Source organism: Sphaerodactylus townsendi, linkage group LG12 (assembly GCF_021028975.2).
Source record: "Sphaerodactylus townsendi isolate TG3544 linkage group LG12, MPM_Stown_v2.3, whole genome shotgun sequence".
NCBI lineage: Eukaryota > Metazoa > Chordata > Lepidosauria > Squamata > Sphaerodactylidae > Sphaerodactylus > Sphaerodactylus townsendi.
In genome coordinates, this window is record NC_059436.1 from 53,161,893 (window position 1) to 53,177,991 (window position 16,099).

At 54.5% G+C, this 16,099-nt stretch overlaps 1 protein-coding gene across 1 annotated transcript; it reads right to left on the reverse strand.

Annotated features, from left to right (window-relative positions):
* Positions 1 to 11,043: 11,043 nt before the first annotated feature.
* On the reverse strand, positions 11,044 to 15,873 carry BRD3OS (BRD3 opposite strand). The gene is made up of 2 exons (XM_048512086.1): positions 15,792 to 15,873; positions 11,044 to 12,801 (listed from the first exon to the last, which is right to left on the reverse strand). The coding sequence occupies exon 2, from the start codon at positions 12,030 to 12,032 to the stop codon at positions 11,778 to 11,780; it is 255 nt and encodes an 84-aa protein (XP_048368043.1). The 5' UTR covers positions 12,033 to 12,801; positions 15,792 to 15,873; the 3' UTR covers positions 11,044 to 11,777.
* Between the last annotated feature and the right edge of the window lie 226 nt (positions 15,874 to 16,099).

Sequence of the window (16,099 nt, forward strand, 5' to 3'; positions counted from 1 at the left end):
GGTGGGGGGGGGGGGGGGTGGGGGGGGGGGGGGGTGGGGGGGGGGGGGGGTGGGGGGGGGGGGGGGTGGGGGGGGGGGGGGGTGGGGGGGGGGGGGGGTGGGGGGGGGGGGGGGTGGGGGGGGGGGGGGGTGGGGGGGGGGGGGGGTGGGGGGGGGGGGGGGTGGGGGGGGGGGGGGGTGGGGGGGGGGGGGGGTGGGGGGGGGGGGGGGTGGGGGGGGGGGGGGGTGGGGGGGGGGGGGGGTGGGGGGGGGGGGGGGTGGGGGGGGGGGGGGGTGGGGGGGGGGGGGGGTGGGGGGGGGGGGGGGTGGGGGGGGGGGGGGGTGGGGGGGGGGGGGGGTGGGGGGGGGGGGGGGTGGGGGGGGGGGGGGGTGGGGGGGGGGGGGGGTGGGGGGGGGGGGGGGTGGGGGGGGGGGGGGGTGGGGGGGGGGGGGGGTGGGGGGGGGGGGGGGTGGGGGGGGGGGGGGGTGGGGGGGGGGGGGGGTGGGGGGGGGGGGGGGTGGGGGGGGGGGGGGGTGGGGGGGGGGGGGGGTGGGGGGGGGGGGGGGTGGGGGGGGGGGGGGGTGGGGGGGGGGGGGGGTGGGGGGGGGGGGGGGTGGGGGGGGGGGGGGGTGGGGGGGGGGGGGGGTGGGGGGGGGGGGGGGTGGGGGGGGGGGGGGGTGGGGGGGGGGGGGGGTGGGGGGGGGGGGGGGTGGGGGGGGGGGGGGGTGGGGGGGGGGGGGGGTGGGGGGGGGGGGGGGTGGGGGGGGGGGGGGGTGGGGGGGGGGGGGGGTGGGGGGGGGGGGGGGTGGGGGGGGGGGGGGGTGGGGGGGGGGGGGGGTGGGGGGGGGGGGGGGTGGGGGGGGGGGGGGGTGGGGGGGGGGGGGGGTGGGGGGGGGGGGGGGTGGGGGGGGGGGGGGGTGGGGGGGGGGGGGGGTGGGGGGGGGGGGGGGTGGGGGGGGGGGGGGGTGGGGGGGGGGGGGGGTGGGGGGGGGGGGGGGTGGGGGGGGGGGGGGGTGGGGGGGGGGGGGGGTGGGGGGGGGGGGGGGTGGGGGGGGGGGGGGGTGGGGGGGGGGGGGGGTGGGGGGGGGGGGGGGTGGGGGGGGGGGGGGGTGGGGGGGGGGGGGGGTGGGGGGGGGGGGGGGTGGGGGGGGGGGGGGGTGGGGGGGGGGGGGGGTGGGGGGGGGGGGGGGTGGGGGGGGGGGGGGGTGGGGGGGGGGGGGGGTGGGGGGGGGGGGGGGTGGATGCCAGTATGGCCATTTGGCCATGCTGGTAGGGGTTGCATGGGAATTGTGAAGTCCATAACATCTGGGAGTGCCAAAGCACCGCCACCACTGCCATAAGAAATAAGCCACCGCCACTCCAGACTACCACACGCCTGAAGTCACTTCAGCCAATTTTCTCTTACTCCAGAGGACTCCATTTTAACCCACAGCAACACACATATAAAACCCCACTTTAAAATATAGATCTAAAACACACACAAGTTATTTACATAGCAGAAACACCACAGGCTGGTTTTTAAAAAACGGTTTTTAAGCAGTTCTGTGACTTGATCTTGGATAATCATATAAGTTGGTTAAATTGTCTTATACTTGCATGTGAATAAAATCGTGTTCTGGGGGACTTTGATTTTTTAGAACAAACACACAAGGTAGCTGTCATATCAGAAGCATGTGCCACCTGCATTTTTAAAAGTTCTTGTATTTAAAATAATTATTTTTAAATTATTAACAGGCTTTACCTGAGTGATAAATCACTCATTTTTTATAGCGGCGTTGAGGGGGGAAAAATCATAAAATTACCCAGTACACAAGGTATAGACAGGACCAGCTGGTTTGAAGTGTGTTCATAGTATTTCAGATCAGTTTTAGTTTTCCTTTTGTGTGTTATGTTGAACATATATGCATTTCGTTTAGATTGTTTTGTGCATTTGCTTCAGACCAGTTGGCCCTTTCAGGTCTTCTGTATTGGATAATTGTATAGTTCAACCTTCTAAAATTTCCCTGGTTTGGGGTGAGTTTCAGTTGCCTTTTTAAATACCACTTGGAATGATAGTTGACAGACAGCTGCTGCCAGTCCCAATCAGCATTGTGACCCGGGACCACCCTTTATTCCTGGCATTTGTAAGGGAGTGCATTGTTTTGCTTTTCCCCCAGCCAGCGACAATTGGCATTGAACACACTTTGTTGGAGAGGTTCTATTTAACGCGGTAACAAAGCATCGCTACACACTGGATCTGGGGGTAGCCTTTTTTAAAGTGTTAATGTAGATAGAAAACTAGCTTGTCAGGGAGAATGGGATTAGTTCAGCCCTCTCTCCATTTTCTAATTAAGGTATCTGTGCTAGTTGTCTACTTGCAGGTCCCTTTTGTAAAAGCAAAGAAGCTTACGGGAGCCTGCCGCCTGATGTTCTCCACGATTTAGTGCTGCCACCTGTGTGGACGGGCAGTTCTGCTCCACATTAGCTCTCCCTTCCCCATGGCTGGTTTTGTGCCCCGAACAATGGTGACTTGGCCTCTTCTTTCCCCCTTTCCACCAGTCTCAGCAATTGTGCGTTCCTCCTCCACAGCTGCAAGTGGGAAGAAGCAAGCAGCAAAGTCCAAGGAAGAGCTGGCTCAGGAGAAGAAGAAGGAGCTGGAGAAGCGGCTGCAGGACGTGAGCGGGCAGCTGAACAACAACAAGAAGCCGGCCAAGAAAGGTGCCCGTCCTCATCGACCCCCCCTCCCCCCCGCCCCGAAATGATCAGTGAGGGACAATGAATGAAAAATGCATTTGCCCTCCCTTGACAAACCGGGCTCCTGGCACCTGACAACAATACTGCAGTTCATATAAATATAAAATTTAAAATTCTAAACCACCATTCACGTTAAAACACCCCTAGTACATAATACGAAGGCCTACAATTTGGCACTGAATTTCAGAATCCTCTAGGAAGGCTGGCCTGGCCTGGCAGCCCTGCAGTGAGTAGAGCAGTGGTGGCAAACCTATGGCACGGGTGCCAGAGGTGGCACTCAGAGCCCTCTCTGTGGACACGTGCACACACAGTTTGTCATGTGTGAAGGGGGGAATCCCCCCCCACACACACACACACACCCCTAGGCTGGCCTGGGCCTCTGGACTTGATGTGCGTGCACCTCAGTGAGCAGGGAGGCTGGCGGGCCTGGTGCCTATGCTCCAGGTGGCTGCTGCCCGAGGTGGAAGTGGGGGTGGGAGAGGTGGCAGAGATGCTAGAGAGGCGCAGAACAGCACATGTGGGACTTGCTGGAGGCTACAGCAGGCTGGCCCCTGCTTGAGGGGGTTATTCAGGTTAAATTGCCGCATCGGCACTTTGTGATAAATAAGTGGGTTTTGGGTTGCAATTTGGGCACTCGGTCTCGAAAAGGTTCGCCATCACTGGAGTAGAGGGACCCAAAGGGATGCTCGGGAGGGAAGAGGAGAAAAGGGAGGCCAGGTTGTAGTTTTTTCCCCATCGCTGTCCTCAACCATACGCCTGGCAGAACACCTCTGTCTTGCAGGCTCTGCAGAACTGTGTTCAGTTGCCAAAGAATCTGGCATCCAGCTTTGTCCCTTCTGCATAGCCTTTGCAGACGGAACTGTGGAACTGGCGCCTGACCCCTCGCTCACCTGCCCGGCTGAATCCCAGGAAGGCTGCAGTATTTTTTGTGGCCCTGCTAAACAATCTGGGGTGGACCCTTCCCATGTACACATTCACCTGAGCTGGCATTGGGGTTCTTTTCCTCTCCCCTTCCCAGCCAGGGGCAGCGGCTGCTCCTCACCCATTGCCATTCTGAGGGTGGGAGAGAATGAGCAAAGAGGTGCGGCAGGAGGGCCTGGGGGAAAGGAGCAGCCGTGACCTCCCTGTGCGACAGAATCATGGAGTTGGAAGGGGCCATACAGGCCATCTAGTCCAACCCCCGGCTCAATGCTGGATCAGCTGAGGGAATCCCAGACAAGTGTTCCAACCGTTTCTTAGACCACCAGCGAGGGGGAGCTCACCACCTCTCTAGGCAGCCCCATTCCACTGTTGCACAACTCTGGCTGTCATGTTCTTTTCCTAACATCCAATTGGAACCTTTCTGCCTGAAATGTATGTCCATTATTGTGGGTTTGCTGCCCACAGCTCCCTGCCCTTGTCTAAGTGATAGCCCTTCAAATACTTACAAAGAGCAATCCCCCCCGCTCCTCTTCTAGGAGCAGCAGTGGCGTAGGAGTTAAGAGCTCGTGTATCTAATCTGGAGGAACCGGGTTTGATTCCCAGCTCTGCTGCCTGAGCTGTGGGGCTTCTCTGGGGAATTCAGATTAGCCTGTGCACTCCCACACACGCCAGCTGGGTGACCTTGGGCGAGTCACAGCTTCTCGGAGCTCTCTCAGCCCCACCTACCTCACAGGGGAGGAAGGGCAAGGAGATTGTCAGCCCCTTTGAGTCCCCTGCAGGAGAGAAAGGGGGGATATAAATCCAAACTCCTCTCCGCCTCCTCCTCCTCCTCCTCCTCCTCCTCCTGCTGACTAAATATTCTCCAGGAACCCGCATGGTCCCTGTGATGGCTATGAAACCCTAATGCCAGGTTGCCCCACTGCCCTACTGCATAGGGGGTACGCTTGGTATGGTATATTCAATTTATATACCGCCCTCCCCTGAAAGGCATTCTGGAATGTGACAAAAAGGTGGAATGCAGAAGGAGACTTTTAAATGGCCTTTGTAATTTAACTAGGGCTTACCTGAAGGTGGGAAGAAATAAAAATCAGTCAGTGTGAGGAAAAAAAAAACGGAACAGGCGGGCATTTGACACAGCCCCAGACAGTACAGATGTTTTGATTATCCTTGCTTGAACATTTATTGTACTTCATTGGTCCCAGTGCGAACCAAAAGATGCTTACTTAGAAGGTACTTACAAAAGATACTAATCAAGGGGGTGGGGTTGGCATGTGAAGCCAGCGTGGGGCCATGCCAGTGTGTTTTCCCACCCTGCCAGGGTAAGTGGCATTTACGCCGGCAGGTTGGACAAAGTGGGAGGCAGGCGGGTGGGTGCTGTGGGGCCTGGTGGGGCCTGACCCACAAACGCCTGGCCTGAAATTGGGTGCCAGCGCAGCTGGGAGCGGGCTGGGGGCGTTCCTGACTTTGGTTGGTTTCCAGTGGGTGTTCAGCCCAGGGACATCCCTAGCCAAGCTCCGTTCTGCTTTGGGCTGTGGAGGGCTTTCAGATGGCCGGGGCTTCCCAGATCCTCACTGCCTGTCCGTGCCATCTGGAAGCCCTCTGGAGGCAGTGTGGCAGCGACCCTGCCCCTGGCTGCCACAGCTTTTGGATTGCACCATTGTTTTCCTCTCAATTTTATCCTAACCTAACCCTATGAGGTAGGTTAGCTGAGAATATGTAACTGGGCCAAGGCGACTCAGCAGTGTTTGAACTGGGGTCTTCCAAGCTCTTTGCGCTGGCACCCTCGTTTTCCTGCCCTGCCAGTCGGTCCAGCTTCTTTTCCCCAAAGTGACTGGCCCGTTTTGTTCTCTTCCGGTCCTTTTTGCCAAGGGAGGAGGAGTGGAAACTGCCTACCTGGGAAACCAGGTGATCGAGAAAAGCTAGAGAACTGGTTGTTGTCGGCTTTCCGGGCTGTGTGACCGTGGTCCAGTAGATCTTGTTCTCTGTGACACACCAACCACAGATGCGGGCGAAATGTTAGGAACAAGATCTACCAGACCACGGCCACGCAGCCCGGAAAACCCACCAGAACCAGTTGAGTCTGGCCGTGAAAACCTTCGACAGTACAAAAGCTGGATAAGATCATGTAAGTGCACCGGCAGGCCTCCTCGGGGAGCACCCCTGCCACACCTTACGCTGCCAGCATATGGCAAGAAAGCCAGAGATCCAAAGTCATGATTCAGACATTCAAGGGGCTGGCTCTGCCAGACAACACCGCCACCACCCCAGACCACATAGGTGGCCTCTGAAGTGAGCCGGGCACTTTGCGCGCAACTGAACTCTTGTTCTGAGGCACAGCAAAGGTTTTCTTACACCTCTGGAGTGGCAAAAGACTTTCACGAATCTGAGGAGGCCCCACTTCCTGTGCGGTGGTGATGGGGGGAGAGGTGATGCAATTGCTTCTTCCTGACTGTATGAATGAAGACTGGCGCGTTTGTCACAGGTGAGGCTGGGGTTTGGGCACTTCTCTGGAGCTCAGGGTTCAAGGAGAAGGATTCCCACACACACACCCCAAACACACCCTCTGCAATATATGCAACAAGACTCGGGTGTCAAGAGCTGTCCAATAAGCGGTGCTTGTTTTCTTGTTTCTCGTTCAGAAAAATCTGGCTCCGCCCCCTCCGGAGGCCCCTCCCGCCTCAGCAGCAGCAGCTCCTCCGAATCGGGCAGCAGCAGCTCCAGTGGATCCAGTTCAGACAGTAGCGACTCGGAGTGAGCTTCGGACACTTTTAATATGCCCGGACAGCAAATGGACATCTCGCTCACACACGGCCCGTCACGCTGCGGCGTTCCCTCCTGTCCTTGTTTTTTTTAAATGGTCTGCTTCATCCCGTCACTTCACTCTTTTTAAGCCTTTTTTAAGATTCAGTGTTATAAAAAAAAAGATACTTTCCAAAATTAATTTTTCCCCACTTTTCTTAGGTCAAAGATCTTTTGTGTGCGTGTGATTAGACTTTACAACGAGTAATTTGCTTTGCTTAAAGTCTCTAAATATTTTTTAATGGAGGGTGAATGTGCTCAGAAAAACTCCCAATGAGAGAACATGAAAGACAGGTGTAATATATGGGGGAGGGGAGAATGTTTTGGTAAGGTCTTTCTGCCCTGCAAATTCCTTCTGAATACAGCCCAAGATTGGTTCATCTCTATGACAATGACACAAGGTAGAAGGGGGCGGGGCTTTTAAATGTGGGCGGGGAGAACGCTCTGTAAAATGGTACTGTATCCAGAAAAAAAATGTTAGCTTTTGAAGTAGTCGATGTATTTGTTCCTAGCACTAGTATTCCTAACCTCCAGGGGCCTGGTTCGCTATTCCGGTGCTCATGCGTGGATCATGCAAGAGGACTGTTTGGTGGACTGGGCCCCAAGGCTACATTGTGATGAAAGATCCTTTTTTTTATATATAAGAGGGAAGAAAAAAGAAAGCTTATGTACTGTGGATTGTTAAAAATGTATCTTTTTAGATATTTCTTTTATCCTTTTTTAAAAAAAACAAAAACAAAACGATACAGGGGTTCAGGCTTCTGTTCAGAAGGGTCTCCAGAGGAGGTGGCCTAGCAGATTAAAAGTGGGACCTTGGAAACTCAAAAGCAGGGTGGCTGGGGCCTCATCCCTTTGTGTGCCCCAGGGACGGGAGAAGACAGGAGCGGGGGGGGGGGGGGGCGTAGATGATGCTCCACGCCTGGTACCAGGGAGCGATCCTGGAGAACTCCATGGGATGAGCAGTCTTGAATCTCAGAAATAAGAGCAGGCCAAATTTCTGCCTCTCACACAGCCCCTGGGTAACCCCTCCAGCCCTTCGTGTAATCTGCATTTGGGAGGTGGAAAAAATATCAACCCAGGAGTCCTCTCAGCGTGCCCGCCAGTGGCCAAGTATTGCAGAAATCTGCGTACTCTGGACAGGATTCTGTGTCCGGTTATCCAGACCTCCCGGTGGTCTGTGCCTGGTCGCTGACATCTCACTTCCCTTTTTGGAGAAATAATGAGATCTGCTATCACTGTGAAGCATTTCCTTAATGCATGGCAAGGGGAGGTGGGGCGCCTGGTGTCCTGTGCGAGCCGGGATCGTGTTCCCAGGAACACTGTGGTCCTTCAAAGCTTATTGGGGGCACACCAGGAAGTTCCTTAAAGCCAGGTAAGTCTCCCTGGCCCCACCCTGTCATCACATGGCAGTTTCCTCCAGACTAAAACAGAATCATAATGTTGACGAGATTAGTGGTTCCCGTGGCAGGGATTCCAGTGTGTGGCACAGCCTGGTCCTTGGTGAGACAAGGCAGCAGTAGGGCACTGTGGTTGTGCCTGGCAAGGCTCCGGGGGCCAAAGAAGAGCCAGCGACCGACCGAATCTCTGTCCTTTTACCCATTGGGTCACAAGGAAGCTCTTCAGAGGAAAGGCTACCTGTGTCTTGTTAAGTGCAGGTCTCCAAACAAATCTTTTACCTCAAGGTGGTCGTCGGGAGGGGACACAGTACGGGAGGGGGAGTCGTGGGTGAGAAAAACAGCATATTTTGTAAGGCACATCGGTTTTCTAAACATCCCCCCCCCCACCTTATCTTGGAGGCCTGCACTTCTGCAAATGGCAGGCTCCAGAGTTGACTGTCTCTTCACCTTGTGTATATAGAAATATTTTATTTATTAACACCAACGGTCACTTAAAAAAAATGTATCCTGCATTTGGAAGAGCAGAAGAAAAAAATATTAGTTCTTTTAAAAAAAACAAGCTCTAAAGCAGGGGTGTCCAACTCTGGCGTGCCCAGATGTTCACGGACTATTCCCATGGAATCGTAGTCCGTGAACATCTGGGGCACCAGAGTTGAACACCCCTGCTCTAAAGAATTGGGAGCCCGTTTTATTTGAATGGATTTGACTTTTCAACCTCCAGGTGCTACGGATCTTTGTTTCCCGTGCCGGTGCTTATTCCTTGTATGTGGATCCAGTTTTGCGGGGAGGGGGTTATTTTTGGGTTTTGTTTGATTTCTTTTTGTACAGACTTTGGAGACTTACAGGTATCGATAACTTCCAGATAAAGCATGTTTTATTTGTATATTCCTAGTCCCCTCCCAGGTCAGTCTTTTTCTCTTTCTCTGTATCTTAATTGTTTTAAAGTAGAACAGTTTGGAAAAAAAAATAAAGGAACAAAGACCCAATTTTTAGAGCAAATGCTAGTTCTGTAATATACGTGCAGTAAACCTTGGAGCGCTGGCTTGTAGAATAAACCGAATTTCCACTTTTTCCACCGCCTGGGTAGGTCAGTCACTTGTGGCTTCAGCTACAGCCTGTGTTGTCTACTGGCTCGGGCCCCTTTCAGAGACTGAGCGCAGCAGCCCAAGACTGGAGAGCAACCAGGGAACTCCTGGTTCAGAACAGCCCACCTGCCTCTGTGGCAAGCCACCGTTTCCTTTGCTTCCCTTCCCCTGAAACATGCAATAGAAAAAGAACCTTGGTCTACGTTGTCTGGCAGGAATCCCTCAAGACCATGCCCGTGACGTACTTTCAATGCCCAGTAGCATCATAGGAATTCTCAGTCGATTATTAGCAGGAAAAAACCCTTTCCCCACCCCTCGGCAAACTAATTGGCAAACCCCTCGGCAAACCAATCAACGCCTTTCTCCTTGAGTGCTGGGTTGAGGTTGGCCGCTCAAAGAAGGTGCTGAGAGCCAATCTCTTGAACATCAAAATTCAGCTGTGGACCTCCAGAAGTCTGGATCTGGGCTTCGTGTAACTTGTTCGTTTTATCTTGGAAGCTGCGTGTGCTCCCCCCCTCTCTCTCTCTTCCCCACCCACAGCCAGAAATGGTGTCAGAAGCAGGCAACAGCAGCTCCGTTGAAAAGACCTCAAGAAACTGGCCCTGTGGCTGCAGACGATGGGTAAGGACAAGTCTTTTGAACGCAACGCTCACGCTGACATTTTATTCACGTCACAGAAGTGTGGTAACATCGCGACACAGACAGCCACAGTGGCTGGCACAGACTTAAAAATGGGCACACCAACTCCTCAGATGAAAGCAAGACTGCTCTCCCTTCTCTCACCAGCCCAGTCGCTGTTTCTTTTGGGTGCTGTGTGGTTTCCGGGCTGTATGGCCGTGTTCTAGCAGCATTCTCTCCTGACGTTTCGCCTGCATCTGTGGTTGGCATCTTCAGAGGATCTGATAGCAGAACACATGATAAACCAACCTGGACATAGAATATTATTTGAAAAAACAGAAATTCTGGACCACTCTGAAAGCCACTACGTCAGACTACACAGAGAAGCCATTGAAATCCATAAGCACATGGACAATTTTAACAGGAAAGGAGAAACTATGAAAATGAACAGAACTTGGCTGCCAGTGTTGAAAAATACTAGAGTCAAGACAGTGTCTAACCAGCTCCACACAAACACAGGATGACCATAGACAAAGGAAACAAAGGCCAGGATACTTCTATTCAGATGCTCCCACCTTGCTATCTCCATTGTTACTCCCATGCTATAGACTTCATTGTTACTCATACTTCTATTCAGATGCCCTCAACTATTGACCTGGTTGCCTTCTTTGTTACTCACAGACAATGTTTCTTCACCCACCCTGGACACTCCTACAGATATATATACTCCACTTGCTTTCCCAACATCAGATCCTCTGAAGATGCCAGCAGCAGATGCAGGCGAAACGTCAGGAGAGAATGCTGCTAGAACACGGCCATACAGCACCCAAGTGATTCCAGCCGTGAAAGCCTTCGACATTACACTGTTTCTTTTGTATGTGTCTCGTGCAAGACATGCCCACGGGGGTCCCTACGCTCCCTGAGAACAAAAATCCTCGTGCAGCCGAGACCCCGGAATGCCCCTGCGCAGGATGACTGGCCCATTCACGCCAAAGATGGGGACAAGTCTGCCTTTCTTAGCCAAGAAATGCTTGCTGACCGGGCCCTCTTCCCTGCCCAATGCCCAGCTGGAACAGCTTTTCCAGATATGCGGTTGCCCACTGTCAGACCTCCACGGGATCCCCAGCTGCAGAGCCAGGAGTGGAGACGATATCTCTGGCTTCGTAGGTTTGAGCTGGTGACCAGCCCTACTGATAACTGCACCTGCAAATGAGCAGGGTGGGGGCTCCGGCTGGAATTCCGAGAACACCCTTTAGGTGCGCAGAACGGCAAGTTGGTTCAGAGAACTCCCTACGGCAGAGGTGTCTGACTCTGGCACTTCAGATGTTCATGGACTACAATTCCCATCAGCCCCTGTTGGCCATGAACATCTGAAGCGCCAGAGTTGGACATCCCTGCCCTAAAGCAATGAGCACAATTTTTTCAAAGGAAAAAAGGTCAGAGCGGCAGGCATGAAAGGGAACGCCTGGCACCCGCTTCCAAATCATCAACTGAAACAGGAGTCGATAACTTCCAGAGCCAAGCTAATTTAACTTTAAGCGACTAATGAATAAATAACAGACACATTTAAATCTTCAAAAACAATCTCACCCAGCGCAGCTCACACCTGCGGTCTGCTGCGCTCATCATTTCCCACTTAGGGACTGTTAGAACTCAACGTCCCAAGCCCTGTGGCTGCCACAGCAAAGGAAAAGCCGCGGGCCAGAAAGGCCTCTGCCAGCGAGTTGTTAAGCTGCCCGTCCGGCTTCGGCTCCTGCTGTTCTGCTTTGTCCCTCTCAAAGAAATGCAACGAGTGGTTTGCACAAGTCCCAGTCCGCATGCCACCCCGTCCCATAAAGGCAGCACCCTGCATGCAAAAACTGCCATGCATGAGAAGTTTGGCCTAGCTTTCTGCTGGACCCCTCACTTTTGTATGGGTGGGGGGAAGCATTCACACATGCAACCCCTGTACCTCCAGTCTGTAGCAGCACAGTCCAGGGGGAACACTTAGCAAGATGATTCTGTGGCATCCGCACCCCAAGCTTTTCTTGCTCCATAATGGGAATTTCCTTGGTACATTCTCTGTCAACGGTGGGATGAAAAGGGAAGGTTGAAGTCCATGAGGCTGTTCTGAGGAAATTATCCCTTCCTGAGCAACGGGAGACGTGTCACTTGAAAGTACCAAGCAGGTAACAGAACCTCTGTCTGATTTGAGCAGCCAGGATGCCAACAACTGGTTTGGCTTTCTTAGCTTTAGGACTGAAGTCACATGACGGTGCAAAACTTGGACTGTCCCGTGTCCCTGGTGAGGTCCACTTTGTTTTTATCTCGCACCAGAATAGCCTGGTTGCCGTACTGCGAGTACCACGTGCTGCGACTCTGGCTTAAGTAGGTGCCCGGTGGAAGACTCTCCAATTGCTGCTGCTGCTGCTGCCAGATCAGTAAAGACGTATCTCTGTAACGGAGGCGGGCGTAGCCCTCCGAGAAAGCTTTTTCGGCAAGTGGCGGCCGGCCACTCATCACCTACAACTGTGGCTTGCTCTGAAGCCGGGCCTCTGTTGTTTCTAGCAGCATGTCAGGAGCAAAAAACGGCATGTTCCGGTTCTGAGCCGGAAGAGCAACCCTTTGGGATCCAGCAGGAGTGGCGTGGAACACCCTCAGCAAATTTCGGCTGGTGTGCCGGAGGTGGTGTTTGTGACGTGGAGCTCCCAAGCAGTTGGGTCGCTTTTCCTGAGCACTCAGGTGAAGGACCACAGCAAAGCCCGCTGGCTCCAAAGCTTTTACAGTCCTGTTTCATTCTGCTAGTTCCTCTGTCTTACAATCTGAGAATCCCATGGGTCCCCAGAAAGAGGCCTCGTGTCTGAAGAGCGGACTGTGATGAGTACCTGCACCCACTCCTTTCTCTCAAGCTTCTTGGACTCTCCTTTCCTTCAGCTCCCCCCCTCCCCCGCCACTCTCCAAATGTTGCCTTCCTTCTTCCCGGCCGATGCTCCTTTCCCACAGAAGCGCCTGATGCTGCAGAACATGACATGGAAACTTCTCTGCTAGTGGAAAATCAGACCTTTCCCATTCTTGCTGCCTGCTTGGGTATGTCAAAGGAAGATGAATTGGAAGACCACCATCTCTGGCTGCCAAGCCTGGCTCAGCGGCTGACTCAGCCGGCAGGAGCTACCTGGAGCTGTATGCAATGTTTCCAGCCACGGAGCGCAACAGGTGACTGCCAACGCCAGGACTCCTCTAACCAGCCGTGCATCTTTCCTTCACGGTGATGCTGGTCCTCATGATTTCCCTGGCAAGAATCGGGACAAAGAGACAGATCAGGGTTCTTTTACTGGCAAGGATCAGACTGGTTGCACAGGACAGAGATGTTGCACAGAACAGGTCAAGCATGCAAGGAGAGATGTTGTACAGCAAACGTGCATGTGTGTGTGTCGGGGGGGGGGGGAATGTTTTCTCCACATGCAAAACTAGCATGCCCGGGAGGAGGTGAGACCTCTTTAGGGCATTCTTGTGTGTGGCTGAGCTTTCAAGGATGAAATTCTCATGCCAGCAGTCTGCAGTGGTGCGAAGTCTGCAGGTTCAAACAGCCCCTGAACTCGGGACGTGTGCAGAAGTTCTCTAGTGGTGAGCACAATACGCTCCCCACATGCTCAGAACAATCTTTATTACTGTTTCCTGGCCACGTGCTGAAGCGCAACATCAGGAAGGCAGTCTGGGGACGAACTGGGACATGGGAGAGGGTGCCGGTCTTTCTCCCGCTGTACCTGCCTGCCCCTGGAGGATTTCCCAGGCTGCAGCGGCTGTTCTGTGCTTGCTCCTTCCCCCAGTGAAAATGAAGAAAACTTGTACCAACAGGCTACAATGATGACTTCCAAAAATTAGTCCTCCCACTGGAGTAGCAATTTACTTTTAAGTAACCCAAATAATTTTATAATTTTACAAACAGTAACCAAATGTTTTGGAAAAATTGTTTACATTCTCCCATTGGAGTAATATATGTAAACATGTTAGAACGGCACGGCAATGTAATCTAAATATATAGCCAGATTCTAGATAATTAACCAACTGGCCTCGTTAAACTTCACAGCCGTTAAAGGCAGGTCAGGGTTTTTCAATGTCCAATCTACAACGTATAATCAGGGAGGACAATGCTCTGCAATTAGTTTGTTCTTTATACTGAGAAAATTCTAGGCCATCCCCATTTGTTACTGTAGGGCAGGGGTCTGCAACCTGTGGCTCTCCAGATGTTCATGAACTGCAATTCCCATCAGCCCCTGCCAGCATGACCCCTTTGGCACTCCAGATGTTATGGACTACAATTCCCATTTCGAGAGGAATAAGAACAAACCAAAATACAATAACGGTTACAATCAGGGAGGACAACGCTCTGCAATTGGGTTAACGAGGCTAGGTTCCTGGGTGGGTAGCTGAAAGGCAACAGGGGCTGCCGCTTTCTCCTCAGGGGGGCCAGTCGACCTTCTCTCACACCTGCCAAAGTGGCAACCTTATTAGAGACAGCACGTGTTTCTTGCAGGGTCTGGGAGACGGGATAAGTCTCCGCTGTTCTCTCTCTTGGTGACATCGGCTACGTTTCCCCTTTTTGCTTATACAAAACGGTGGTGTCATCCTATCCAAATAAAGCCACATAGCTCAGTGGCCACAGAAATTAGTAACTCTTCTTAGGATTACATTAAAAGGCATTTCTAGGTTCACAAATACGCCAAATAGGCCAATTTGATGTGCTCAGTTATACATCATGCATTTTATACCAATACACAGTGAAAGGAGGACAGGAAGGGCTGCAAATATTTCCCCCCAACGTGTGTGTGAGTGTGTGTGTGTGTTTCCTTTGAAACATCCAGAAATTTGACTTTTTAAAAAACAGCAACTGCAGTGTAGCAGCAACCTGGCAGTGTGGGCTATAAACCAGGGTTACATTTTATTAATTGATGTAGTGGCCCTTTGTGGTACAGCTGAACTAAAGAGAAACTGGGTCCCCCCCCCTCCATTTGGCACTTTGCCCACTCCTTACAGGGCCTCCATCCATCCTATGGATGTTTTCCTTTGACTATCTGCACACTAAAAAGATGCCGCGGTGTGAGTGGCCCTTTCTTGTCTGAGCAGTAATGCAGCGGGTGGTTCCTCTGGTCCAGGGGTCTGCAACCTGCAGCTCTCCAGATGTTGGGGTGCTAGCTGTATGGCCGTGTTCTAGCAGCATTCTCTCCTGACGTTTCGCCTGCATCTGTGGCTGGCATCTTCAGAGGATCCTCTGATAGTAGGAAAGGAAAGCAAGTGGAGTATATATACCTGTGAGTAAAGGTCAATAGGGGAGGGCATCTGACCTTGCTATCTCCATTGTTACTCATATGCTACACTTCATTGTTACTCACTTGCCAGGCCACTCCTATTCAGATGCCCTCACTTATTGACCTTTACTCATAGGCGGTATATATACACTTGCTTTCCTTTCCTACTATCAGATTCTCTGAAGATGCCAGCCACAGATGCAGGCGAAACGTCAGGAGAGAATGCTGCTAGAACACGGCCATACAGCCCGGAAACCACACAGCACCCCAGTGATTCTGGCCGTGAAAGCCTTCTCCAGATGTTCATGGACTACAACTCCCATCAGCCCCTGCCAGCATCGGTCTCTTGCTCTCCAGAGGTGCTGGAGGGAGAGAAGTCAGGCAGAAAGGTCCTGGATCGCATTCTCTCCGCCCAAGATAAAAAGGTGCAGACATCAGCCGCGATGATAACCTGGCAGCTCTAGAGGTTCCGACGCTGCAACCTTGCGGGGCTGTTGGTCTCATGATCAGCCTGGCAGAAGCGCCGCCGCGAAGGCCTGGAAGGGGCTCTGGAAAAAAAGGGGGGGGGGGGCTACGGCTGATGGCAGCAGGCAGGGAGGGGCCTGATCCGCGCGCCTACTTCAGCCGGGCCTTTGGCTGACTCTGCCCTGGACTGTCCGCTCGCCTAGTCCGGCTGCGGCTCCAAAGAAACGGGTCCTCCTCCCCCCTCCCGCGCCTCCAGCCCCTTCCCCAAAGGGGCACACACGCGCCGCCCCTTCACACGTGACGCTCGGCACGTCCAGCCTCTGCTGGGGCCGCGGCCGGCAGGAGCCGCCTGGAGCCCCGCGCTGCTGGCTGGCTTGCGGGAGGGCAGGCCGCAGAGCCCGGGCCCTCCCCTGGGCGAGCGGCCCCCAAGGACCGCCCCTGAGCACGTGCAGAGCGCCCCGGCGGAGCAGGAGGAGGGGGCCAGCGACCCCCCACCCGCCCCACTCACCCTGGCCCGGCCTCCCTCGCCGTTGCTCCGCCGCGTCTCCACGGAGGCGCCCCGCGCGCAGCAGCAGCAGAGGAGGCGGAGCTGGCCGGGCTTGGCTGCTCCGCCGCGCCCCTTGGACCGCCGCCCGCCCGCCTCCCTCCCCGGCCTGGCTGGCCGGCCTCCCGGTTCGCCTCCCACCCACCGCACCCAGCTGCAGCCCCCGGGCAACCGCGGCTGGCTGCGCCTTTGGGGATCCCGGGCTGCGGCTGCTGCGGCGCCCCGCTCTTTGCGCGCGGGGGCCCGGGAAGGGCTTTAGCAGCAGCAGCAGC